The following is a 26,137-nucleotide window of genomic DNA, read 5'->3' as shown; positions in this document are numbered from 1 at the left end:
GTGCGAATCACAGTCAAAAAGTACCTTATTTTTCCAACGCTGTTGGGACTTCAAATAGTCACTAAATGAACGGTCACTAAACTGAGGACTACCTGTGTTTGGGGCACGGTTGCTTGGGAAACAAAACCTTTTTTCCCTCCTGGAATCTTTTTCCGATTCTTCCCGATTTCCGTCTCAGGTGTCCGGCAGGAAAAGTCCGGAGTCCTGCAATAAACCGGAGAAGATCTTAAAGAAAGGGACTTACGACAAGGTACGTCGCATTTTGGGGTGAGGGGTGGGTGGGGGGTCAGAAACAGGTGGGCTCCTTTGCGTCTCCCCTGTCTCAGATGCTCTTTGGGCGCTGAGCTTGCAGACGTTTTGTGAGCCAACGAGGTCACCTCATCCGTGCCGAGGGGGTCCTTGCCTCTCGCAGCCTCCCCTGCAGACGTCTCGCGACCCAGCGAGGTAACATCCTCAGCCTAGCACTGATGGGGCTCCCTAGTCTGCAAGGAAACCAATCGGGGAGACCCTCCGGGGCCCCACAGTGAGAGCCTTCTAGCTAACCTGGTCTTCCCCACCCCCCACCCCTCTATTCTCCCCAACCCCCACCTCCCAGGCCTACACAGATGAGTTGGTGGAGCTTCACCGGCGGCTGATGGCTTTACGGGAGCGCAACGTCCTGCAGCAGGTATGGGAGGGGGGGTACCCAGGGGGGCTCTGTCAGAGGAGGGAGGGGAGGGCTGCTTCCCAATGCTTTTACAGCCCCCTCTAAGTGGTTTACAGAGTCAGCCTCTTGCCCTTTCCTTCCTTCCCTCCTTCCTTCCTTCCCTCCCTCCCTCCTTTCCTTCCTTTCTTCTTTCCTTCCTTTCTTTCCTTCCCTTCCTTCCCTTCTTCCTTTCCTTCCTTCCTTTCCTTCCTTCCTTCCCTCCCTCCTTTCCTTCCTTCCCTTCTTCCTTCCTTTCCTTCCTTCCTTCCCTCCCTCCTTTCCTTCCTTCCCTCCTTCCTTTCTTTCCTTCCCTTCCTTCCTTCCCACTTAGCTCTTACATACCGCTTCACTGTGCTTTTACAGCCCTCTCTAAGTGGTTTACAGAGTCAGCCTATTACCCCTCCCTTCTTTTCTTCCTTCCTTCCTTCCTTCCTTTCCTTCCTTCCCTCCTTCCCACTTAGCTCTTACATACCGCTTCACTGTGCTTTTACAGCCCTCTCTAAGTGGTTTACAGAGTCAGCCTCTTGTTCCCCCCAACCATCTGGGTCCTCATTTTACCCACCTCAGAAGGAAGGAGAGAATTCTGAGTCAACCTTGAGCCGGTCAAGGATCGAACTGCTGGCTGTGCGGGCAGAGTTTTTGCCTGCAAAGCCTCAGTGCAACCACCAGGGGCCACTAGAGAGTCTGTGAAGCATTTGAAGCTTGAGCCCCCCTGCTTTGCTCTTAAAGCGACGCTGCACAGTTTGAAGTAACAGAAGGCTTCCATAATGATATGATTATCATTCCGCCTTCCTCAAAGGGATTTAAAAAGGAGGCGGATGCTATCGAGAGTGGGGGGGGCGGGGGGAGAGCAGGAAGTCCTGGGGCATTTTGCAGCCTAACCCCAGAACGATGCCCCCTCCCCCCGTCAATGGGGAGGCCAAACCCCGGCAGGTGTTTAGAATCCTCGAGTAGGAAGGAGGATCTTTTGGGTCATCTAGTCCAGCCCCCTTGCTCCCTGCAGGACCCTCTGGCGGACGACCAGCCTGGCCTCTGCAGCCTCCCAGAATGCCTTGGACTAGCAGAAACTGGGAATTCCGGGAAACTGGGGGGGGCAGGTGATGAATTGGTCCCCCCCCAGCCCAATTCAGAGGGTTCCGGTCACAATTCAGAGCCATTAATTTACCCAATGGAGAAATGGGTTGAGGGAGGAGGGGAGGCGGCTGCAGCCAGTCTGCATTTCAGCGTGTTGCGTTACAGCCTCCTATACGTAGTCCTCGACTTAACGACCCCGATTGAGCCTGAAATTTCAGTTGCTAAGTGGGGACGGTGGTTAAGAGAGTTTCGCCCCGTGCCACGACCCTTCTTGCCATGGTTGTTACGTCCATATTCAGTTAGTAACCTGGTTGTTAAGTGAACCTGGCTTCCCCCTTGATTTTGCTTGCCAGAAGATCGCAAATGAAGATCACGTGACCCCAGGACACTCCGACCGTCATAAATATGAGACAGTTTCCAAGCGCCCAAATTTGGATCGCGTGATCAGTACAGGGAGGCTGTGGCAATCCTAAGTACGAATAAAGGAGAATGTTTGTAGCTCAGGGTCTACCCGGAGGGGTCTTTGGTGCTCTCTGAGCTGGGTGGTTTCCTTGGAGACATTTCATGACCCAGCTAGATAACATCATCAGTGACAGAAGGGAGTGAAGTTTGTGGGGAGGAGGACTATGAGGTCCTGGGTGCTCTCTGAGCTGGGTGGTTTTCTTGCAGACGTTTTATGACCCAACTGGGTAACATCATCAATGCTGGTGATGATGATTGTGTTGGTAGCACTGATGATGTTACCTAGTGGGGCCATGAAACGTCCTCAAGAAATCCGCTGAGCTCCCCGATCGCCCCTCACCACTATCCTAAGCATGAAAAATATCCTTCCCAAGTCAGCTTTTTCGGGGCCGTTTGCATCTTGGAACGGCGACTCACCGAAGGGTGTGGCAAGGCAGGGCTACCTCTGAACGTCTCGCAGGGCGGGGTCTTTAACACCCGTGCCTTCCTCCTCCCCTCCCAGATCGTCAACCTGATTGAAGAGACGGGCCACTTCAACGTCACCAACACCACCTTCGACTTCGACCTCTTCTCCCTGGACGAGACCACCGTCCGGAAGCTGCAGAGCTACCTGGAGGCGGTGGCCACGTGACCCTCGCTTCTTTTCGGTCTCTCTGGGATTAGGACAGGGGGCCCCGCACCCCGGACTGCGGCCGCTGCCTTACTCGCCCCTCTCCCCCGAAGCACTGCCTTAGGGATCAGCCATGCGCTAGGAAGACCCTGCCACCCCCACCAACGCTGCCCCTGACTCGGTTTCTCTCCTTTCGGCCTTCAGCTGAGCGCTCGCCTCTGGCCACCGTCCCCTTGGCCCCCACCCTCCATTTGCTCTGGAGCCCCTTCCAGCGAAAGCAGGATTTGATCCCAGCCAGCCGCTGTCTTCTCCTTCCAGCTGGTTGTTTTCAAGCAAGAGAGTTTTGGGGAGGTGAGGGTGTCGTTTTCAGAGAGATATATATATACAGACACACTTGGGGTCAGCCTGGAATGGACGCAGCGCTTGCTTCCGTTGGACTTGCAGCCTCTTCCACCGGGGACGCCTGCGTGTGGATCTGGGCCGACACCTGACCTCCGCGGCCATCGGTTGGCTCGAACGTCAGTCTTCCTGCAGCAATTATCGGCAGCCGGAGACTTCTGCCCTGCTGGCCGCCGTGGGTCAAGGAGCCAGCTTTGCGCTGCGGGCTGGCGACCCCGCTGGATGTGCCCGTGCGGTGCGCTCGGATCGGGCAGAGTCCGGCACACCGAGGCTCTTCGGCAAAGGATTTCGGCCGTTGCGCAGCTTCCCTGGAGTCTTTTAAGGCACCGCCGTTCTCGGTTCCCGGTTCGTTCCAGTTTTTTGATGGGCTCGGACCGTAAGGACGACCTTCATTGTACGCTTGTCCGTTTTCCACGCATACCTACAGATAACCCGCTCGCTATCTGTACGTATGCGCCTATATGTATTTACGGTGTAAAGAAAAAAAAGGAAAAAGGCCGCGAGGGGCCTTGAGGTCTGAAAAGAGGGGGAGGGGGAGGGGCACGTTGAAGGCTTTTGGAAGGTTTCTTTTTTAAGAAAAAAAAGAGAAGGGGACATAGGGCTTTTGTGCTACCTTCGGTCGCTTTGTTCAAGAGGGCGGATTTTTTAGCGTTTTAGAAGCGGGGGGGTGGGAGGGAGGGAGTTGGGCCGAAGGCTCCCGCGGACTCCCTCTGCGCTGCGTTTGTCGGTCGGTTCGTTTTTCAATTCGGCATCTGTTCAAGGAACTTTTGGGGGGGGCAAAATATTCCCTCTCCCCCCAAGGTCTGCTCCGGGTTCCGCGCGGCCAGTTTGGAGCGAAAGAGGTCCTGAAAACGTGTATTATTTTTTCCCCCGTTGGGTTTTCTTTTGCGATTCCCCAGGGTTTGCAAAAACAGACTCTGGTCTTCTCAGACGACCCATGGGAATATTTGTAGATATTCCTCCCTCACCCAGCCACGGTGGGCCCTACGGAGCATCTTAAGGCAAGCCCAGGCCCTACAATCATGCCTACACACACACACACACACACACACGAGTCCTCCCCTTCCCTTTTTAGCATTTAGAGACGCGTCAAGACTCCTGCAAGAAAGCTGTGTGGGATCCTGTCCGGGCCTTGTGGGAACGAAGCCCCCTCCCCTCTCCCCTTCCAAGGCTGATGTTGGGGGGGGGCAGGAGCTCCACCTTCGGCCGAACGTGATGTGCTTATGCGCCGGGGCAGAAAATGTTGCCGGGGGCTAAAATTTTATATTTTGCCTTTCAGAGGGAACCGTTCCCTGCTTCCAGATCCTTCCTTCCCCATCGCCCCCCTCCAAGACTGACGTGGCAATAAGCCGACCCGAGTGAGGTCATGTTGACCCTGTTCCCAGGTGACCCCTTCCCGCCCCCTTTTTGCAGGGGTTGTTTTTTGCGGTCTCTCTGTGTACACAACGTTGTGTGCAAATGTTTTTGAGATGTCAGGTTGCCTCGAGCCAGGTGGACGTTTCCCAATCTGCCCAGCAGACAAAGAGTGGCAAAGCCCCTGGCAGGGCCAAGCGGGCAAGGAAGCAACCCTGGCACAGGTCCAGAGCGCTTTTCTCGGGGGCATCCCACGGGGGCGGCCACGCTCTGCTAGGCCAGCCTCTCCCCACCCCCAGACCCCGGCAGAACTGCTTGCGACCGCTGTAAAAGTGAGTCCCTCCCAAAGCTAGGGCTGAATTCCCCCCCCTCCCCCAAATCTCAAATCTCCCCATTTAGTCACAATCCCCCCCCCCCCCTCCGTAGCTTTGAAGCAGCTTGGAAGAGAAAGAGGCTCCCGTGTGCTTCCAGAGGGCGGGGGTCCTGGCGCTTGGCCGGGGAGGTCAAAAGGGCTGGGCTGGGGTCCTCCTGAATTAATGCTCAGAGGCCCCTGCCACAAAAGGGGAGGGGTCTCTTCCTCTGGAGAGCTGGCTAGGGAGAAAGATGCCCGCATCCCACCTCCCCAAAGGCAGTGGCCTCGTGTGTGTAGGGGGCGTCATTCAGGTCCCCAAATTACTTTTTGTTTCTCTACCCCCCCCCCACTTGGCTTCCCTCAATGGTGGGTGTTTCGTGGTGGGGAAATAGCCCCCAGAAAACGGTTGGCTGACCAGAGGACCCGTCTTCGCGCGCCCCCCTTTCCCTGGTAGATGATTCTCTCTTAGGCGCGGCTGTGTTTGTGGGTGTGATGTGATTGTCTTGTGCGTCGTCCTCTTTGGACTTCCTGCTTTTATCTTCCTCCCACCTGATGCTCCCGTCAGGCGGGAAAATTCAAGAGCCGCTTCCACCCAGGTGGGGGGCTCCGGTTGCAGGGGGTTCCTTTACCCTCACGGACCCTTTCCCCTCAAAGGAGACCCAGCCGGGAAAGAGGCCCCGGCGTGACTTTTTCCCAGGATGCTCGTAATATCAGCCCCACCCCAAAGATAAGCCCCAGCGAAGCTCCTCGGCCGGACGGAGGCAGTTAGAGCCGTATTTCCCCCAAAAGGAAGGCCCACCTGGGAAAGGAGCCCCAAGCGCCATCCTGTGCAGCACGCGTGGCCTCGCCGGCTCCTCTCCGTGTTCCTGGTCACATACGTGCGCTGGCACGGAAATCCAGAAGAGCAGCATTCCGGCACCCATTTCCACACCGGCACTCGGACTTCCCGGGTTTCCGTAGTGTGGCAGCCAGCTGTTGGGCGGGCCTGCGCTGGAAATGGTAAATTTGGGTGCCGGCGCATGCGTGCGTGCCAGAATGATGCTCTTCCAGGTTTTGACGCGTGTGAGGGCAAACGCAGGCACAACAACGGTTGGCCTTCATTCTGCTAATGTGTCTTTTGTAGCAAAGATCAATAGAAGACCCAGCCTTATTTTGGGGGGAACACGGGATCTATTATACACATCTCTATATCTGGGAGGGGAGGAAAACATTTCAGCAAAGGCATGGAACACTGGAAGGTCTGCTGTTTTCCCTCCCCTCCGATTTATTTGGCTTTCCTCGTCTCAGAGGGACGTTTGCAGGGCCAGAGAAGGCGGCAGGGCCCTTTGGGTAGGGCACAGCAGAATTTCGTCTGGATTTCTTCATTCCGGAGACCTCGTGGCGTGAGGGCAATTGGCGACTTCCGAATCCAGGCCAGGGCTCCCCAAACAGGCTTAACCAGAGAGGTGGCACAATTCAAAAAACATGGTGGTAGCATTTCATTGGAGGTGGTGGGTTTTTCCTGGCACCCCCCCCCCATATGTCTCCTCTCGAAGCCAAGGTGGACTTTGTGCTTGGGGGGTGGAGGGGGGGCGGTCAACCAACCTTGGCCGTCAGCCGCGCCAACGTGGCTCAGCCGGCCTTGCTCTCTTTTGGCCGTTGCCGAAATAAATAATTGACAGAATTTGGTGATTTCCCGGGACGAACTGACCCAGGGCACGAAAGCCCCGAGTATTTTTAGCGGAATGGGCAAAACTCTCCCTCCCTCCGACGCCGCTTAGTCGCTTCTCCGTTTTGCCAGAAGAAAAGTATTTCACAAGCCGTGTTGCGTTTGTCTTCCTCTGTTTCTCTTTCGTTGTGGCAGCCGGGGAGGGGTTGTAGACCGGGTTTTTTTCTGCAGGTGGACACACACACACACACACACACACACACGTCTCCCGAAATGTGGACAGCTGGCATTTAGAGTGAAGGTCCCCCCCCCCCTCCCCACTTTAGAGCCGTTTCGGCTTGTTTTTGCCCTTTTATCTGAGGAGCAGTTCGTGCCAGACCCCCTCAATGGAAGGTGCTTGTCTGCAAAGCCCACCCTATTCCCCGCCCCCCCACATTTGACCCCCTCCCCAAACACCAGGGCCCTCCCCAGTCTGTTCACACCTTTTGCAGCACCCACGTATTTGCATAGGGGAGGGGAGGGGAGGGGAGGGGGGTGTCCAACCTTCCCCATCTTTGAAGACTTGTGGATTTCAACTCCCAGAATTCCCCCCAACCAGGGAATTCTGGGAGTTGAAGTCCACAGGTCTTCCAAGGTTGCACCCCAATCGAATGAATCCTTCTTAAACAAGATTTCCCCATTTGGGGTCCCATGTGCTATTTCTAGGATATCCCCCACCCCCCTCCTGCATCCGTTCTTTTGGTATTTTAAAAGTTTTTTAAAAGTATTTTGGAGAACAGTCTCCCACAGGACTGACCGACCCCTCTCCGTTTTGCCGTTCGTTTCCCTGGGGGTGGGAACCCCATCATTTGGAGGGGGGGGATAAGGAGTTTCCTAATCTCCTAGCCGCGGGAGCTCCGTACTCCGTAGGGCAGTGTTGGCGAACCTTTTTTGGCACTGAGTCCTGAACTGGGAGCCCGCGGGGAGGAACAGGGCAAAAAACAAGAGGCGCACCTCCCCAGGGCGCAAACGCGGCTGTCCCGGAAAGCGGGAGAGCAGTTCCCCGGTGAGCTGGGAAGCTGAGCTTCCATTTTCCGGTGTGCCCATGAATGCCACTCACTTGGTGTTCCAATTTCTGGTGTGCATGCCGAAATGCGCGCCAGGTGGCGCATGCGTGCACCAGAAACCAGGAGCTCCACTTCCCAGTGGCTGTACATGTGTGCCGGAAGAGCAACGGGCAATGGCTGGCATGGCCGGAGAAATGCCTCTGGGTGCCATGGGCTCTTTCTCTGCGCCTGGCTTGGGCCAGGCGCATTGCAATGGTCGATAACCACAACTCAGCATCTCTTTTGTTTTATTTCATTTTTTCCCCTTTTCGTTGCCAAGTGCACCAAATCCCCCCCCCCACCTGTCCCATCTCAGGTTCTCCCTGGGGGAGGGGGGGCGAGGGGGGGGGACCGGTCTGGCCTCAAGAACAAAAAAATGGGGTTGGGGGGATTTTGCACCCTCCAAACGAACAAGTCCTTTTAAGGCAAGTATTTGAAAGCTTCGGGTTTTCTCTCTCTCGAGCGAAGGTATTAAATAAATAAAAAACCCCGTTAAAGAAATTGTTTTGAAGACGGGGGGGGGTCGATCAGGTGACTCCCCCCCCCTTCTGTCCTGCTGCGGAATCCGAAACGAAAACCTTTTGGAGGAAAAAGAAATAAAGTCAGGGGTGGGGAGGGAAATGTTTGTAATAAGTTATGGGACTGTGGTCATTTTTATTTGGGGGAGGGGGGCTCCTGGCTTTGAAGCTTTTTTGTTACATTTGTGGAAATTTATGGAGGAGTTTTATAGGAAAAATTGAAAAGAAAAAAAAGAGAACCTGAAATAAAAGGTGAAAGTTGCAATCTGGAGGGGGTGTCTTTTATGCTTCCTCTTGGGGGGGGAGGCGCTTGGCATCCCACAAATGTGCCCATCCGGCTGTGGACATTTGGGGGCTCAGCTGGTTCTTCACTCCCCCCCCCCCCCGCACACAGTGTGAGCAAGATGGGGGCCCAATGGGTGAGCAAGGGGGGAGGGTCTCCCTCAGAGCAGGGAGGGGAGGGCTCCATCTAACTTCCTGGACTCTTTCCAGCTCTGGGGCAATTGGGGGGTCTTGTCTTCCAGGTGGGGGGGAGGTTTTGCAGGGAGGGCAGAGCAGAGGCAATTTTCCTTTGGCAAAGGCAGCTGCCCAACCTGCTGCCTAGGTGGAGGGTAAGCTCTGCCCGGCTCCCTTAGGAGCTTTGGCTGCAGCAGCAAAAAATCTGGCGACACTTCCAGGTGCTTCATCCTTGGGGGGGGGATGGAGAAATGGGGGGAGGGGGCTGCCTGCTGCGTCCTATGGCCCCCTCCGTGCCTGGAGGAAGAAAGGGAGTGTGGCCACTGGCAGAGCTGGCAGCAGATTTGGACAGGCTGGAAAAGTTTCTAGCTGGAAAACCAATGAGTCTACGAAATACCATGCAAAATCTGCCCAGCAATATACATAGGACAAACAAACAGGAGGATAAATGCACGCATCACAGAACACAAAAACGCAGTAAGAAAAAAAGAAAAAACTTCTTCCCTTTTCCAGCACCTTAAAGCTACAGGACATGAAATCAACTTTGAAGGAGCCAGGTTAATCTCCAAAACAGAACACTTCAACAAGAGAATAATCATGGAAGCCATCGAAATAGAGAAACACCCCCACAGCATGAACAAACGTGATGATACCTCCCACCTACCAAACATCTGGAAACCAGCCCTAGCCAACAAACGAACACCACCCACCACCCAAGCCGTTAAAATACAAAACAACAATGCACACACAGCCTGCATCAATCAACACCAATCTACCAATCATGATACAACCACACAACCAATCATTCCACTTACTGAAACAAAGCCAGCACCCCATCCCCTCCCACCAAGACTTACAGAAAGACGGCAGCTCCGTTCCCATTTTAAACCCACATTTTAAGCCCACAGCTTGAAGATGGCAGGTGCGATCCTGCCGAAACGTTGCAAAGACAATCTCAACTTTACACGGGAAAAGACCCGAATACAACATAACCAGCATGTGTGTGTGTGTGTGTGTGTCTGCTCTGTTAAGATACAGCCTGTTGTGCCTTAAAACGGCTTCTCCCGTACTGCCTTCAAATGTACAGCGCAGTGGTAACGGCTTCACTGTCCTCCACCAAGGGGCTCCCTCTGGTAAGGGGGAAAATCCAACATTAGAAATTACATTTGGTCAGGACTTTTCCTCCCTATAAATAAATTCCCAGACAATGCCAGGTGATCAGCTAGTAAATAATAAAAATACCTCAAGCGCCCACGAGGCCAGAAATAAAACCTGTGCACTACAACTCCCAGAATCCCTGGCTGGTTCAGGAGTTCCGGGAGTGGAAGTCTGTAAGCCGTAAAGTTGCTGCACGGCGAGTCCTCAACCTACGATCACAACTGAGCCCAACATTACTGTTGTTAAGCGAGGCGTCTTAAAGTGAGTTTTGCCTCCCATTCTACGACCATTCTCGCCTGGGTGGCTGAGTGACTTTGAATCACTGCAGTTGTTAAGTGGGTCCCCCGGCTGTTAAGTGAATCTGTTGACTTTGCTTGTCAGAAGGTCGCAAAAGGGGATCATGTGACTAACCCCCCCCCACTCCCACCCCGGGGACACTACGACCGTCGTAAATACGAACCTGTTGCTGGGCGTCTGAATGATCTCCAGATTATGGAGAGGCTGCAAAGGTCATAACTCTGAAAAACAGCCATAGGTCCCTTTTTTTTAAGTGACCTAGCTTTGGATGGTCACTAAGTGAACCGTTGTAAGTCGAGGACTTCCCCGTAGTTGTCCATCATGTTGTACACCGTAAAGAGGTAAGAGAGGAGGACAGTAGCCAAGGGTTTTTTTTTTTAAAAAAAGGACAAATCCTTTTAAAGGAGCAGATTTTATTTATTTTCTGAAACATTTATTTTTATTTTTTATTCTCTTACATACAATTATAGGTATAAATTCACATAGTTATTATTATTCTTTATGGTCATTCTTGTACATTTTTAATTCCATTTAAAAGATTATAGTATGCAGTTTGGGTTGCTTTGTTTACCATCCTTCCTCCTGTTGTAACACCATCTTCTTTTCCCTTTCTTTTCTCCCTCCCTCCCTCCTCTGCTTTCTTCCTTCCTCCTCTCCTCCCCCTTCCTTCTTCCCTTACCTTTCCCTTATTCCTACTCTTCCTCTTCCCCTTCCTACCCTCTCTCCTTCTTTTCCTCTCCCTTCCATCCTCCTCTCCTTACCTCTTCCTTCTCTTACCTCTTACCTCTCCTGTACTCCTCTCTTGCTCTTCCCCTTCCTACTCTCTCTTCTTCTCTTCCTCTCCCTTCCATCCTCCTCTCCTTATTTCTCCCTTCCTTCGTTTACCTTTCCCCTACTCCTCTCTTGGAATAAGAAATGATATTAAATTTGGGTTTACGGAAATACCATCCCGAGGAAATATAAATTGAGAGCCAAAAGAGACACCCACAACAGCAGAAAAAGAACAGAAGAGAGGAGGAGAGGAGAAGAGAGGAAGAGGAGGGAAGGAAGAAAGAAGTAAGGAGAGGAGGGTGGAATGGAGAGACAGAGAAGGAGAGAGAGTAGGAAGGGGAAGAGAAGAGCACATTTTATTCCAAGGGAGAAATTTATCCATATTATTGGACTGTTCCCTCATCAAAAACGAAGAGGAAATTCGGCAGGAGCCCAAACTGTGTGAAGTGTTTTTTTGTTTGTTTTCCACTTCCTTTATTTTTAATTTTATTTATGTACTGGAAAGATTGACACGGTTGCCCAGATGGGACAATGTGATTCTCGGCAGCTTAACACAGAGAACCGATCTGAGATCATCTCCATTTAAAAACAATAGTAACAGCTCTCGTGTGTAACCTCTGGGAGTTTATTTATTAACTAGAACCCAATGAAATCTATTTTTGATATGTTCCTGGCCCCAAGGCCTGGGGAAACAACTGGGTTTTTTAAGGCCGGGATAAACGTGGCTTCCCTAAAGACAGGTTTTTCCTGTTCATTCTCATTACGGTAGCAGATCCTGTGGCTTTAGGCGGAAACTGATCGATAAATAAGATTTCCCCGCATGGACAGGAGGACGAGAAGTCCGTTCCTCTCCAGAAAACGTGAAATTAGCCTTGTTCTGTTGAGCTCAGGGCTGTCTGTTCTGATGGGAAACCCAACAGCTCTTCTCACTCTGAATTTCACCTTATTTACCTGCCGCGATTCGCTCCTGATCCATCACAGCTTCCCATTAGTCTGCCGATAATATTTTTATTAAAAGTTTGTTCATATGCAGGCCCAGGGGATCCCGGCAGCTGAAAAGGTCCCCAGGTTTTTAAGGCAGGCAGAGAGAGCCAGAGGGAGGGGAAACTAGCCCAGCCCCTCCCTCTGCCCCTGCAGACGAGACAAACCTGGTTCCCGTGGTTAGTTTGTCCGTCAGGTTTGGTTGAAGCGGAAGAGTTTGGGTTTCTCTGTGTTATAAGAAGCTGGAACACTGAGCTAAAGAACCAATGACCCAAACTAGGGAACAAACTAGGGAACATCAGTGGGAGGGAGAGGAGGACAACTGTGGTGTCCTGGGTGCTCTCTGAGCTTGGTGGTTTCCTTGCAGACGTTTCATGACCCAACTAGGTAACAGCATCAGTGCTAGAAGGAGAAAGAGAAGGAGAGGAGGAGGAGAAAGAATAGGAGGGGGAGGGGGAGGGGGGAGAGGAGGACTATGAAGTCCTTGGTGCTGTGAAGGTTGGACCACAAGGAAGGCTGAGCACCAAAAATGGAGGCCTTTGAAGGATGGTGCTGGAGAAGACTCCTGCATTGAGTCCCTTGGACTGCAAGGCCATCCAACCGGTCAGTCCTAGAGGAGATCCACCCTGACTGCTCTTTAGAAGGCCGGATCCTGAAGAGGAAACTCAAAGACTTTGGCCACCTAAGGAGAAGAAAGAAGAACTCACTGGAGAAGAGCCTCATGCTGGGAACGATGGAAGGCAAAAGAAGAAGAAGGGGACGGCAGAGAAGGAGGGGGCTGGATGGAGTCACCAAAGCAGTCGGCCTGAGTTTCAATGGACTCCAGAGGATGGGAGAGGACAGGAAGGCCTGGAGGAACGTGGTCTATGAGGTCAAGATACGACTTCGCCACTAACAACAACAATAACAACTTTCTCTTTGCATAGTAAATCAGCTGCATGTAGTCAAACATGTTACATGTATGTCCATTTAAATGAGGTCTGAGCACAGAAGAGGCACAAAATTGAAGATACTAATGAGGTAAAAGCTTGTTTGACCTCCACGAAGGGAACAAAACAGGCACTAATTAGCAGTAATAAGCTTTTTTAAAATCAGGAGACATTTTCCTATACGTTATCTTTCCAGTTTAGAAATGTCAGAGGCTGTCAATCAATCAATCAATCAATCCATACAGCAAGAGGATACAAGGTTTTCCTACTTTCCAGCCGGAAACGTTTCATAAACCCTTTTCACCGTTTTAAGAGAGAGAGAAATAAGTCAAACTTACCTACAAAAATAACTACTTTGAGTTAACAGTACAGGTACCCTCGACATACGACCACAACGCAGCGCAAAGTTTCTGTTGCTAAGTGAGACATTTGTTAAAATCAGTTTTGCCCCTTTTTAACGACCTTTCTTGACACCTTTGTTAAGTGAATCACGGCAGTTGTTAAGCTAGGGACACGGTCGTTAAGCAGATCTGGCTTTTCCCGTGGACTTTGCTTGTCGGAGGGTCGCAAAAGAGGATCGCATGACCCTGGGGACACCGCAACCATCATAAATATGAATCCGAAGCATCTGAATTTGGATTGTGTGACCATGGGGACGTTGAAATGGTTGTAAGCGCGAAAAGCGGCCATAACTCAATTTTTTCAGGGTCCTTGTCACTTTGCACATTGACTAAATGAACGGTTGAAAGTTGGGGATCACCTGTACAACCGTATTACAAACTCCATGTGACCCTCGGTTCTTACCTGGCAATTTGGTCAGTTGGGTTTGTCTACATCAGGGGTGTCCAAACTTGGCAACTTTAAGACTTGTGGATTGCTGGCTGGGGAATTCTGGGAGTTGAAGTCCACAAGTCTTAAAGTTGCCAAGTTTGGACACCCCTGGTATACATGGTGGCAAAAAGCAAAAAAGGGAGGGGAGGCTTTGCCCCTCTGCTCCTGCCCCCCTTTGCCCACTGATAACCCAGCCGATGCCAGTCTTCCCTTCCCTTGGGGGGGATCCACCCCCTCGACCCAAAGGCTGCTATAATCCTTGATTGCATAAACAGAGGCATAGCATCAAAATCACATTAAGTATCCATAAGGTAAAGGTACTGCCAGTCATTCCCGACTCTAGGGGGCGCTGCTCACCTCCGTTTCAAAGCCCAAGAGCCAGCGCTGTCTGAAGATGCCTCCTCTGTGGTCATGTGGCTGGCATGACTCAACACGGAAGGCACACGGAACGCTGTTCCCTTCCCACCAAAGGTGGTTCCTGTTTTTCTACTGGCATTTTTTAGGTGCTTTCGAACTGCTAGGTTGCAGAAGCTGGGACAAGGAACGGGAGCTCAATCCATTACGCAGTGCTGGGGATTCGAACCGCTTTGTAAAGCCACCCCTGGAATACTTGCATCCAGTTTTAGTCACCACGTTACAGAAAAGATGTTGAGACTTTGGGATAAAGTGCATACAAGAGCAACTAGGATGATCAAAGGCCTCGAGACGAAACGATATGAAGAACATCTGAAGGATTTGGGGTTTGGCTAGTAGAGAGGAAAGGAGGACGAGGGGGGACATGAGAGCAGAATTAGGGTTAGGGTTGGTATTTGGGGGGCTGCCCCAAAGGGGGGGTCAGCTTATTTTTCCAAAACACCAGAAGGCAGGAGAAGAAGCAAGAGAGGGGAAGGGACTAATCAAGGAGAGCAGCAACCGGGAATTAAAACTTCCTAACAGTGAGACCAATCAACCAGTGGAACTGCTTGCCACCAGAAGTGGTGCGTTCTCTCCATCTCTGGAGGTTTTGAAGAAGCGAAGGCACAAGGATTTGTCTCCTGATTGGCTGGTGGACAAAACAGCCGCGGGGGTTGTGGGGGCGCTTCAGGCGGCGCAATTCACAGAAAAATCCTTCCTCCGGGACTTCCTTCTCCGCTCTTCCAGGGAGGAGGGGGAGGGGGAAGCCCCGCGTGGCCCCTCCGCGCCCGCCTTCCCACGGCCCTCTGAAAGCAGGGGGGGCTGGCCCCCGCCGGATGCAAGCGCCACGTGGGCCGCGCTCCCCTCCGTCCAACCAGCCGTCCATTCCTTCCTTCCTTTGAATCTGCCCAGGCTCAAGGTTGACTCAGCCTTCCAAGGTCCTGGTCAAATGAGGAGCCAGACTGTTGGGGGGCAAGAGGCTGACTTTATACGCCGCTTAGAGAGGGCTGGGAAAGACTGGGAAGCGGCATGTAAGCCTAAGTGCAAAGGGAGGAAGGAAAGAGCAAGAGGCTGACTCTGCAAATCGCTTAGAGAGGGCTGGGAAAGCATTGCGAAGCGGTATATCAGTCTATGAGCGAATTGGGAAGGAAGGAAGGAAAGGAAGGAAGGAAGGAAAGAGAGAAAGAAAGAAAGAGAAAGAAAGAAAGAAAGAAAGAAAGAAAGAAAGAAAGAAAGAAAGAAAGAAAGAAAGAAAGAAAGAAAGAAAGAAAGAAAGAAAGAAAGAAAGAAAGAAAGAAAAGGCAAGTCCAAAGGCTGCCGCTCTGGCTATTCATTCATTCATCCACTGATCCATTCATGCTTTCGGGCAGGAGGTCAATGACCGCCAGTTACTCGGCGCGTTATCCTACCCCGCCCTCCTCCCTCCCCCCGCCCCTTTTGGCCCCCGCGAGGCGCGTGCTCCCTCCCCCCCCGCCCCGCCCCGCCCTTTCAAAACCCGCCGTCTGGGGGCCGCAGCGGCGCTGACTGGCGAGGCGGGAGGCGACGGGTGAGTTGCCGGAGCTGCGGGGCTGCTTGTGGGGCGCCCCGAGGGTCCCTGAGCGGGGCTGGAGGGGGCGAGCTCGGCCGGGGAAGGGGCGCCTGGACGGGGCTCCCCTCCTTCCCCCCCTCCCCAAAGCCCGGCTCTCGCGGGGAGAAGCGGCAGCTGCCGACGCTCCTTCTGCCCGGCTCCCACGCGGGACAGGCGTCGCCCACGCGGCGGGGCTTTGCTGGCTTCCCGGACTCGCCAGGAGCCCAGGCGGGTTGCGGGTTGAGGAGGGGGCGGGCGGCTCTGGGCAGCCCCCCTGCCCGCTGCCCGGGAGGCCGAGGGGAAGCCCCGCCGTCGAGGCTCGGAGGAGGGAGAAAAGCCCTGCCTTCAGCCCAGCCACGGCGTTGCGTTTGAGGCTCCGTTCTATTTACACCTTTGTGTAACGGTGAAGGGACCCCCCACACACACACCTCCCTCCTCCTCCTCCTCCTCCTCCTCTTCTTTGCCCCACAACAACCCTGGGAGGTGGGATATAGGGGGGCTGAGAGGGGGGGACACGGGTGGTCCAAAGTCACCCTGCCAGCTTGGCTGTCTTAAGGCAGGACTAGAACTCACCGCCTCCCCTGGTGAAATAGATGGAGAGACAAATAATGAATATTACTATAAGGGTTTATACTATGCTTGTTACATCATAGGACAAGGCTATAGTAATCGGAAGGCAACGCAGAAGGGAGAATTATAAAAGCTAGGCAGGAAAGCCGATATAGAAAGCTGTAAAATTACTCTATATTGTTATGCATGTTCCTTGTTTTGTTTTGTTTTATTGTGTGTTTTTTTCCCTTGTGTCTTCTTTACTGTTTTTAAAGATTAAAACATTCAATAGAAGTTAATTTAAAAAAAGGTGGGACTAGAACTCACCGTCTCCTGGTGATGGGCCCAAACTCACCTAGCCATCTTTCGTGGCTAAGGTGGGACTGGGACTCACCGTCTCCTGGTGATTGATCTGAAGTCACCCAGCCCCCTTTAGTAACAGAATGACAGTCGGAAGGGACCTTGAAGGTCTTCTAGTCCAACCCCCTACTCAGGCAGGAAACCCCATGCCATCTCAGGCCAACAGCTGTCCAGTCTCTTCTTACAAACTTCCAGGACTAAGTCAGGACTAGAACTCGCCGGTACCTGGAGACCCACCCAAAGTCAGCCAGCCAGCCATCCATCCTCCATGGCTAAGGCAGAACTAGAACTTCCCATCTCCTGCTCTCCATCCTGGTGCTTTAACCACTAGGCCAAATGTGGCAGCTTTGGAGGGCTACAGAACTCTTCCTGATGGGGGGGAGCAGAATATTCTCTCTGGTTCCCCAGAGGGCCCCCCAGCACTTTTCCCCCCACAGCTGCTACTCCTGATGGAAGGAGGGAATCCTTGGCTGCACCCCTCCTCCCTCTTCCCTGTCTCTTTCCTCTCCCCAGGGGTTTATATGGGGGGGGGGTCCTTTTCATGTCATCATCCCATCCGCTACTTCAAACAACCCTCCCCGAAAGGGCTGGGGATGATGGGAGGAGGCGGCCCTCCCATCTGGAGGACTTGGCAGCCGTTGGGGTGAGGGGTGGGTGGGTGTCAGACGGGAGAGAACTGGACGGTGGCCTTATTACGGGGGGGGGCGCTGCTGAAGCGAATCTTGCTAGGCTGGTTGGGCCGCTTCTCCCCTCCCTCCAGATGCCCAGCGAATGGGGAGACCCCTTCTTACACACACACACACACACACACCCAGCCTCTCCTGGTCCCCAACTTCCTTCCCAGACCTGCAGGAAAGCCTCCTCCTCCTCCTCCTCCTCTTCCTCATTTTTCTAGAGCTTCTCCCTCCTTTCCTTTCAAATGGACCTCCGGGGTGCAGAGGAGAAAATGAGGGGGCTCCCAAAATCGGGAAGGGGGGGGCTTTCCCTACTCTCAGGTTTTCTTCCGGAGCTTTAGGGGAAGCGGGGCAGAATTAAAACTCAGCTGGGAGGAGAAATCTCTTCTTTAGGAACAATTCCCAGCCCTTGAAACTTTTAAAAAGTGTGGACACACACACACACACACACACACACACACACACACACACAGGGCTGCCTGTTGACCTCCTTTTCTGGCTGTGGGTCCTTCCGCACAACTGGGCTCGTGCCCCGACACGGCTGGGCGAGTGAGCAGCTCCAGACGTGAGTGAAGCCGCTCGTTCTTTGGCCCAAAAACATTTCCTCCTTGCAAACAATGCGCTGATTGATTGATGGCAGCAACGGAGGGTTATGCAAGCGGGAGCACGTGGGGGGGGAAAAGCCAGGGAGAGGGGGAGGGCCCCGGAGGGCTGTGGCCCATGGGGCCTGATGTCCCAATCGATACGGACGGGGGAATTCGCAAGGGGAAGAGAAACTGGGCACGCCTCGATCGAAGCCCAACACACGCCCCACTCACCAACGCCAGGGAGCCCCGAAGGCTGGTTGCTAAGCGAGGCATTGGGTGAATTTTGTTCTGTTTTACGAACCCTTCTTGCCACCATCGTTAAGTGGATGGCTGCAGTTCACTTAGCGGCACGTTCGTTAAGTGGTTCTGCCTTCTCCACCCACTTTGTTTCTGACAAAAGTCTCAGGAGGAATGCCGTGACCCCAGGCTGCTGTGACCGTCATAAATAGGAGTCAATCGTCCAGCATCCAGATTTTGATCGCTTGGCTGGGGCGGGGGGGGGGGGGATGCTGCAATGGTTGTAAGAGTGAAAACGGTCGTAAGTGTGAACAACAGTCTTAAGTCACTTTTTCCAGTGCTGTCCTAGCGTTGAACGGTTGCTAAATTAACTGTTGTATGTCGTGGACCGCCTGCCTTCTGTGACCATTAATGGGGAGTCCTGGTGGTAGTGAGATGGACAGGGGCACACGCGTGTGCAAGCTCTTGCTCCTGGGAGGGAAGAGGTCTGAGGCCAGGAGTGCTAGAATTCCCATGGGGAGGGAGGCGTTGCTTCTACAAAGACCCCTTAAGAAGCCTTCCTCCTGGTGGGTCTGCTACTTTTGGTGGTCTCTGGAACGAAGAGAGACCCCTGCCCCACATCCTGCAGCCCCTTGCTTTGCCCCTATCCTGACCTCAGGTATTCAGGATGCCTCTGGGTAGTCTTATGGGGGGGGAGGCTGGGGGCTTTCTGAGCTTGGTGGTTTGTTTGCCGACGTTTCGTGACCCTGCTAGGTAACATCATATGTACTAGAAGGGAGGAGGGGTTGGCAGAGGGGAAGAGGAGGAGGAGGAGGAGAGGGAGAAGAGGAAGAAGAGGAGGAGGGCTGGTGCTCTCTGATCTCAGTTGTTTCCTTACAGGCGTTTCATGAACCAACTAGGTAACTATCAGTGCTGGAAGGGAGTAGCGGTTTGGCTCTCTGGTGATATGTTAATAGGTTGCCCTGATGGTGTTTTTGAGTGGTTTTTTTCCTCCTTGTCAGTTCCTTGGTTATTCGGTTTGTCTGGTCTCAATCCAATACAATCCAAGAGTAAAGTTGGAAGGGGCCTTGGAGGTCGTCTAGTCCAACCCCCTGCCTAGGCACAAAACCCTATACTGTTCCAACATGGCTATCCAACATCATCTTAAAGACTTCCAGTGTTGGGGCAACTTCTGTTCCACTGATTAATTGTTCTAACTATCAGGAATTTTCTCCTTAGTTCTAGGTTGCTTCTTTCTTTGATTAGTTTCCATCCATTGCTTTTTTCCTGTTTTCGGGGCTTTGGAGAATAGTTTGACTCCCTCTTCTTTGTGGCAACCCCTGAGATATTGGAACACTGCTATCATGTCTCCCCTGGTCCTTCTTTCTCTTAAGCTAGACATACCCAGTTCCTGCAACCGTTCATGTTTTAGTCTCCAGTCCCCTAATCCTATTTGTTGCTCTTCTCTGCACTCTTTCCAGAGTCTCCACATCTTTTCTACATCGTGGCGACCAGAACTGAATGTCGTATTCCAAGTGTGGCCTTACCAAGGCATTATAAAGTGGTATTAACACTTCACGTAATCTTGATTCTCTCCCTCTTTTGATGCAGCCTAGAACTGTGTTGGCTTTTTTGGCAGCTGCTGCACACGGCTGGCTCCTACTTAAGTGGTTGTCCACTAGGACTCCAAGATCCCTTTCATAGTTACTACTACTGAGCAAGGTACCACCTATACTGTACCTGTGCATTCCGTTTTTCTTGCCTAAATGTAGAACCTTACTCTTTTCACCATTGAATTTCATTTTATTAGATAGTGCCCAATGTTCCAGTTTGTCAAGATCCTTCTGTATCTTCAGCCTGTCTTCTGGAGTGTTGGCTATTCCTGCCAGCTTGGTGTCATCTGCAAATTTGATGACTTGATTTGATGATAATCCCTGCTTATCTGAGTTGTTCTTTCCTTTTGAGTCCTTGGGGTTCTCTAACATTGGTTGTTGGCTTCCGTACCTTTCATTACCCAACTAGGTAACATGACCAGCGCTGGAGGGAATTAGCCATCAATCTTAGAAGAAGAAAAGAAAAGAATTGCATCTCTAATGATCATCTGTCAAGTGCCCCAAATTCACCCCACCCTTAATGCAATATCTCTGCCGTCCTTTCCTCCTCCTTTCAAATCAGAATTTCTCAATGGAGGTCGTCCCCGATTCCCTTTAAAAGCATTTCCTCACCTAGTAGAATTCTAGGGCTGGGAGGACCCTTGAGACCATCCAGTCCACCCCCACCTCGCTTGCTCAAGGCAGGAGTTCCAGTGAAAGGCTCCTTGCTCAAACCTGTTTGAAGTGCTGCTCGCCAGATCCCTGGGAATCTGATCCTCTTCCGGGATCCCTTGGGTGGATGGTGTGCTGTCACTTCAGTGAGACTCTTTAGCAACCACAATACGGACAAGTCCTCAACTTACAAAGGTTCGTTTACTGACCCTTTAAACCAGGGGTGTCCAAACTTGGGAACTTTAAGACTTGTGGACTTCAACTCCCAGAATTCCCCAGCCAGCCGGCTGGGGAATTCTGGGAGTTGAAGTCCACAAGTCTTAAAGTTCCCAAGTTTGGACACCCCTGGTTTAAAATGACAACATCACTGAAAAAAGAGACTAGTGACCACTTTTCACACGTAACAACCATTGCAGCATATCCTCGTGGTCATGTGATCAAAATTTCGCGCACTCGGCAACTGACTTGTAGTTATGACGGTCATAGGGTTCTGGGGGTCATGTGATCCCCTTTTGCGACCTTCTATGACAAGCAAAGTCTGTGGGGAAGCCGGATTCACTTAATGACCGTGTTACTGACTTAGTGAGTGCAGCATTTCACTTAACAACCGCGGCAAGAAAGGTTGTAAAACAGGGCAAAACTCAGCAACCGTCTTGCTTGGCAATGGAAGTTTTGGGCTCAGTTGTGGTCATAAGTCGAGGACTTATGACCGGTTCGATTTGCCCTTGAAAGTCATTTTCTCTCTCTGCTTTCTGTTGGGACTCATTTCTTCCTGGGACTGAAGCCCCCTCGGGTGATCCCACAGGAAAGGAGGGGTGGTCCCGACCCACTTAGGCATTGGGGGGACTCCCGTACCCCTCCCCAATTTTCTCTCCCATCTCTCTTGGTCACTGCAGACAGTCTTAGGCCTACGATCACAACGGAGCTTCAAATGTATGTTGCTAAGTGAAACACTTCTTAAGTGAGCTTTGCCCCATTTCACGATTTTTTTTTGCCACCGTTGTTAAGGGAATCCCTGCAGTTGTTTATTTATTAACCCGGTTGTTAAGTGAATCTGCCTTCCCCCCATTGACTGTACTAGTTAGAAGGTCGCAAAAGCAGATGACGTGACTCTGGGACACGGCGGCCGTCATAAATACGAGTCAGTGGCCAGGCTCCATGAATTTTGATCCTGAGACGGGGGTGGCTGTGAAAACCGTTCGTGAGTGGCCTTTTCCCCTGTCCACTTTTTCCGTCGTCCACGTGGAACAGTCACTAAACAGACGGTGGTTAAGTTGAGGTCTGTTAGCCCCGCTCTTGGTTTAAACTGTGCCCCCCGGGAAAGGGGGGGGTGTCTCTGCTTCTCGGATTCGGGGCCACCAGGAGAAGGGCTTCGGCCACCCATTGCCTCCTCCTCCTCTGAGCGCAGTGCCACGTCAGCCTTCTGCTGGGGATGGGGGGGCTGCTCTCCTCCTCCTGCCCCCAGGGCTGGGGGTGGCTGCCTGGCATGCATCCCTCCCTCAAGGCTCCCCTCCCCCCCCAGGCTATGGGTGAAAGGGCAGGGGCACCTCCCCTCCTCTGAACAACTGCCTACCAGCTCTCCTCCTCCTCTTTCTCCTCTTCTTCCTTCCCCTTCCTCTTTCTCCTCTTTCTTTCCCTCCTCTTTCTATCCTTCCAGCTGCCCTCCTTTCTATTCTCCCTCTTCCCCTCCTCTTTCTCATCTTCCTCCTCCTCCCCATCTTTTTGCCCTTCTTCCTCACCTCCTCTTCCTCCTCTTTCTACCCTTCTTCCTCCTCTTCTTCCTCCCCCTACTCTTTCTACTCTTCTTCCTCTCCTTCTCTTTCCCCCTCCCTCATCTTTCGACTCTTCCTTTCTCCTTTTCCTTCTCTTCTTCCTACCCTCCTGCTCTTCCTCCTCTTCTTCCTCTACCCTTCCTCCTCGTCTTTCTCCTTTTCCCCCTCCTCTGCTTTCTCCTCTTCCTCCACTTCATCTACCGTTCTTCCTTTACCCTTCCTCTTCTTTTCTACTCTTCTTCCTCCTCCTCCCCTCCTTTTCTTTCTACTCTTCTTCCTCTCCTCCTTCTCTATTTCCTCTTCCTCCACCCCCTCCTCCTTCTCTTTGGTAACGTACACAGACACACACACACAGAGGCAGGGAGCCCTCTGGGGACGGTCTGCCCCCGTGACGAGGCTTGGATGTTACCGCTCGGCCCTCCCATTGGCGGAGGAGAGTTGGATGATTCAACAGCAGGTGTAGCCGAGGCTGCGTTGAGCAACAGGCGGATCTAATTAGAGGATGTGGGGGGACGAGGGACAAGCCAGCCCAAACCCTCCCCGGGAAACCCAGGGCCCCGCCTGCCAGGAAGCCACAGCTGTTCTCTGCAGGGGCAGCTCAGGGAGGGGGGGGGGGTTGGCCAGAGGGGGGGGGAGCACCTCGCCTTGGCGTTAAATTAATTCCGGAAGTAGTACAGAGAAGAGCAAGAAAGAGGATGAGGGGACTGGAGACTAAAACATAGAAATAAGGTTTGCAGGAACTGGGTATGTCTAGTTTAATAGAAAGAAGGACTAGGGGAGACAGGATAGCATTCTTCCCATATCTCAGGGGCTGCCACAAAGAAGAGTGAGTCAAGCTATTCTCCAAGGCACCTGAGGGTAGAACAAGAAGCAATGGGTGGAAACTAATCAAGGAGAGAAGCAACTTAGAACTGAGGAGAAACTTCCTGACAGTGAGAACAATTAATCAGTGGAACAGAAGTTGCCTCCAGAAGTTGTGAGTTGCTCCAACACTGGAAGTCTTTAAGAAGATGTTGGATAGCTATTTGCCTGAAACGGTATAGGGTTTCCTGCCTAGGCAGGGGGTTGGACTAGAAGACCTCCAAGGTCCCTTCCAACTGTCATTCTCTTAAAGTGGGACAGAGCAGGGGGAGGGGGCAGAAGGGGAGCCCTGCTCCAGGATTAAGACAGCTGTTGCTGCTCCTGACTTTTCCATTTGCAGAAAGCATCTGTTCTGTTCAACATTGCAGCTGGCTTCTCTCTCTTGTGAGTAGAGGTTGCCCCCACTCTGTGTGTAGAGTAGAGTAGAGTAGAGTAGAGTAGAATAGAATAGAATAGAATAGAATAACAGAGTTGGAAGGGACCTTGGAGGTCTTCTAGTCCAACCCCCTGCCCCCTCTCTTCCCCACAACAATCAAATGGCCCACTTGACATTCTCGGTCCCACTCGGGGGTCTCCCGGCCCGTTGGCGGAACTGAGTCTTCAGGGCCTTGCAGAGGTGTCTGTCAAAGCGGGGGCCAGTCTCACCTCTGCAGGGATGATGTTCTAAAGAGAGGGAGCCACCCTGAGAAGGCCCTGCTGTTGGTCCCGCTTAGATGGGGGGAGGACCTATAACGCCCCCTGCCTTCCTGCTGAGGTGGGTCGGGTGGATGTAACGGAGAAGAGGTGGCCCTCAGCTCACCTGGTCCCAAGCCATGCAGGCTATTACAGGTGACCACAGCACCTTGGATTGGAATTGACCTGGAAGCAAATCAGCCGCTGATGCAGTTCTAGCAGGACTGGTGACATCTGGGTCTGCCTAAAATCAGGGTTGCTGGCCTTAGGGTGTTTTTATAAGCTAATAATCCAGCCACTCACCTACCTCTGCCTCAGTCTCCAACAGTGGTGGGATTCAAATAATAATCGAACAGCCCTAATGGTTTCTTCCAACAACCAGTTCCCCAAACTGCTCAGAAAGTTTAAACCGCTGGGGAAAACTGGCTGAGTCCCAACACTGGTCTCCAAACCTTGGCCCCTTTTAAGATTTGTGGACTTCAACTCCCAGCCAGCTAAGCTAAGGAATTCTTGGAGTTGAAGCCCACAAGTCTTAAACGGGGCCAAGGTTTGGAGACCCCTGCAATAGAACGTTTTGTGTAAGTCAGGAAGTCTTTTGGGGAAGTAAAATAGAGAGAGCCGCCTCCTATTCGCAGGAAGACAGGGTGAGGGATTTTGAGCCCCACCCCCTGCAGTAAGAGGTGGCCAGGGGGTTCAGGGAGGGGACCTGGACCCTGGCCTCTTGGGTGTTGCAGCCTTAAAGAGTGTGTTAAAACCGTTGCAAGATAAACAGCTGTCATGATGTGCAAACAAGGAGCAGCCAGACTTTTTAACCCTTTCTTTCCTAGCTAAGAGACTTGCAAGAGGCAAGGGGGCTCCTGCCCATGGCAAAAGTCCCTGAAAGTCTTCTGGGAGGGGCAGCTTGAAAAATCTTCCTTCGGAGCCTGGCTGGTTGGCTGGCTGCGCTTAGCTTTATTTTGCTCCTTGAAACCGGGATTTTGTTGGATCACCTGCGGTTCGCGCACATGACATGCTAAGCTCTAAATCATGGTTTACAAGACACATTGTAAAGGTGGCTCAGTGGCTAAGACACTGAGCTTGTCAATCAGAAATGGTGGCAGTTCGAATCCCTAGCACCGTGTAACGGAATGAGCTTCCGTGGCTTGTCCCAGCTTCTGCCAACCTAGCAGTTCGAAAGCACGTAAAAAATGCAAGTAGAAAAATAGGAACCACCTTTGGTGGGAAGGGAACAGCGTTCCGTGCGCCTTCGGCATTAAGTCATGCTGGTCACATGACCACGGAGCCGTCTTTGGGCAGCGCTGGCTCTTCGGCTTTGAGACGGAGATGAGCAGAGCCCCCTAGAGTCAGGAACGACTGGCACATACGTGTGAGGGGAAACTTCACCTTTTTAAGGCGCATTGTACACAATGCTCAAGCCAGAATGCGTGAGAGGACAAGTGCTGCCTCTTAGATTAATGTAAGCAAGAGAATTGCTGGTATAGGAATGAAATTTGGCTGGGAGGTGGACCATACAGTAGAATCCCCGAGCAAGAAGGGACCTCAAAGGTCTTCTAGTCCAACCCCTTACCCTAGGCGTCCATGGAGTTTAAATGCCATTCAAGATGGCTGCGCACATGGATGCTGCTCCTTTGTTCAGTGTATAAGTAGGATAGAAGGATATATGCCTGTAATTGTCTGAATTAACAATTTCTGACCTGTGTGCAACGGTGCTTGAGCAGGGGGTTGGACTAGAAGACCTCCAAGTCCCCTTCCAACTCTATAATTCTGCAGTTTGCCTTCTTTCTCTCCTGGGCTAAAATCTTGGATAGGTTCCTCTCCACTGGCACTCAACTTGTGTTTGCCGAAAGTCTGGGAGTTGTTGTTGGTTTTTTCCCCAAGTGTGCAATAATTCAAACATTGGATCCAGAGATAAGCTGGAGGAGGGCATTGCTAAAAATACCGGCCCAGCCGGGAAGCCTTCTTTCTCAAACCCCTTTGAGACAACAGACCCTTTGACCTGCTTGGGTGTCTTTTGGGGAGGAGGGCTCAGCTGACATGAGTGCAAGTGATGCAACGTAGAACAGACTCCGGATCAGCCAAGCGATGTACCTTACGGCAGCCATCTTCAAACTTGGCAATTTTCGCCTTCTGGATGGGGCAGGTTGCCCCCTAGGGCAGTGTTCCCTCAACCTTGGCGCTGTTCAGACTACAACTCCCAGAATTCCCCAGCCGCTGGGTGCTAAGTTTACCCTCTCCACCTCAGCAACTCTACGATGGGTGGACCTCAACCCCCAGAATTCCCCAGCCGGCCCTGGGGCGCAGGACCAATAATGGATGGGGGGAAACAGGGAGGCCGGGGCCTCCATGCCCATTTCTTGCAAAAAGAAATCTTAGTCCGTCTCGTGCCTGGGGAGGGAGGCATTTTTCCTGGCAGGAGGAGGACTCCAGAGGCCCCTTAGTTGGTTGTCTTGCTCTTCTTCTCTTGGGTATTGGGGAGGGGGAGCAGAGGCAATTCCGCAGCTTTTCTTCCGGTTCTTGGTGTTTGCCACGGTGACACCCGTATCTCTCTACCCCCGTTTTGTTTCGGGGCATGTTTGCGTTGGCGTTTTCCATAGTTGAGATAACCACCAGGTC

General features: G+C 52.3%; 2 protein-coding genes across 2 annotated transcripts in view; both read left to right on the top strand.

Annotated features, from left to right (window-relative positions):
- The window catches only part of MLLT1 (MLLT1 super elongation complex subunit), a 34,122-nt gene extending 25,695 nt beyond the window's left edge, over window positions 1-8,427 (top strand). Inside the window, exons 9-12 of the mRNA XM_081938422.1 lie at window positions 179-250; window positions 596-667; window positions 2,724-4,211; window positions 4,242-8,427. Of these exons, the coding sequence (XP_081794548.1) occupies window positions 179-250; window positions 596-667; window positions 2,724-2,852 (273 nt within the window). The 3' untranslated portion in view covers window positions 2,853-4,211; window positions 4,242-8,427. The remainder of the gene's footprint in view (window positions 1-178; window positions 251-595; window positions 668-2,723; window positions 4,212-4,241) is intronic.
- Window positions 8,428-15,497: 7,070 nt separating this feature from the next.
- The window catches only part of ACSBG2 (acyl-CoA synthetase bubblegum family member 2), a 39,093-nt gene continuing 28,453 nt past the window's right edge, over window positions 15,498-26,137 (top strand). The window contains exon 1 of the mRNA XM_081936336.1: window positions 15,498-15,548. The gene's annotated coding sequence lies outside the window, so the exon portion shown is untranslated. The remainder of the gene's footprint in view (window positions 15,549-26,137) is intronic.

This window comes from Natrix helvetica (assembly GCF_964273705.1).
Source record: "Natrix helvetica genome assembly, chromosome: 1".
Taxonomy (NCBI): Eukaryota; Metazoa; Chordata; class Lepidosauria; order Squamata; family Natricidae; genus Natrix; species Natrix helvetica.
This window is presented reverse-complemented; position numbering and strand designations above follow the sequence as displayed.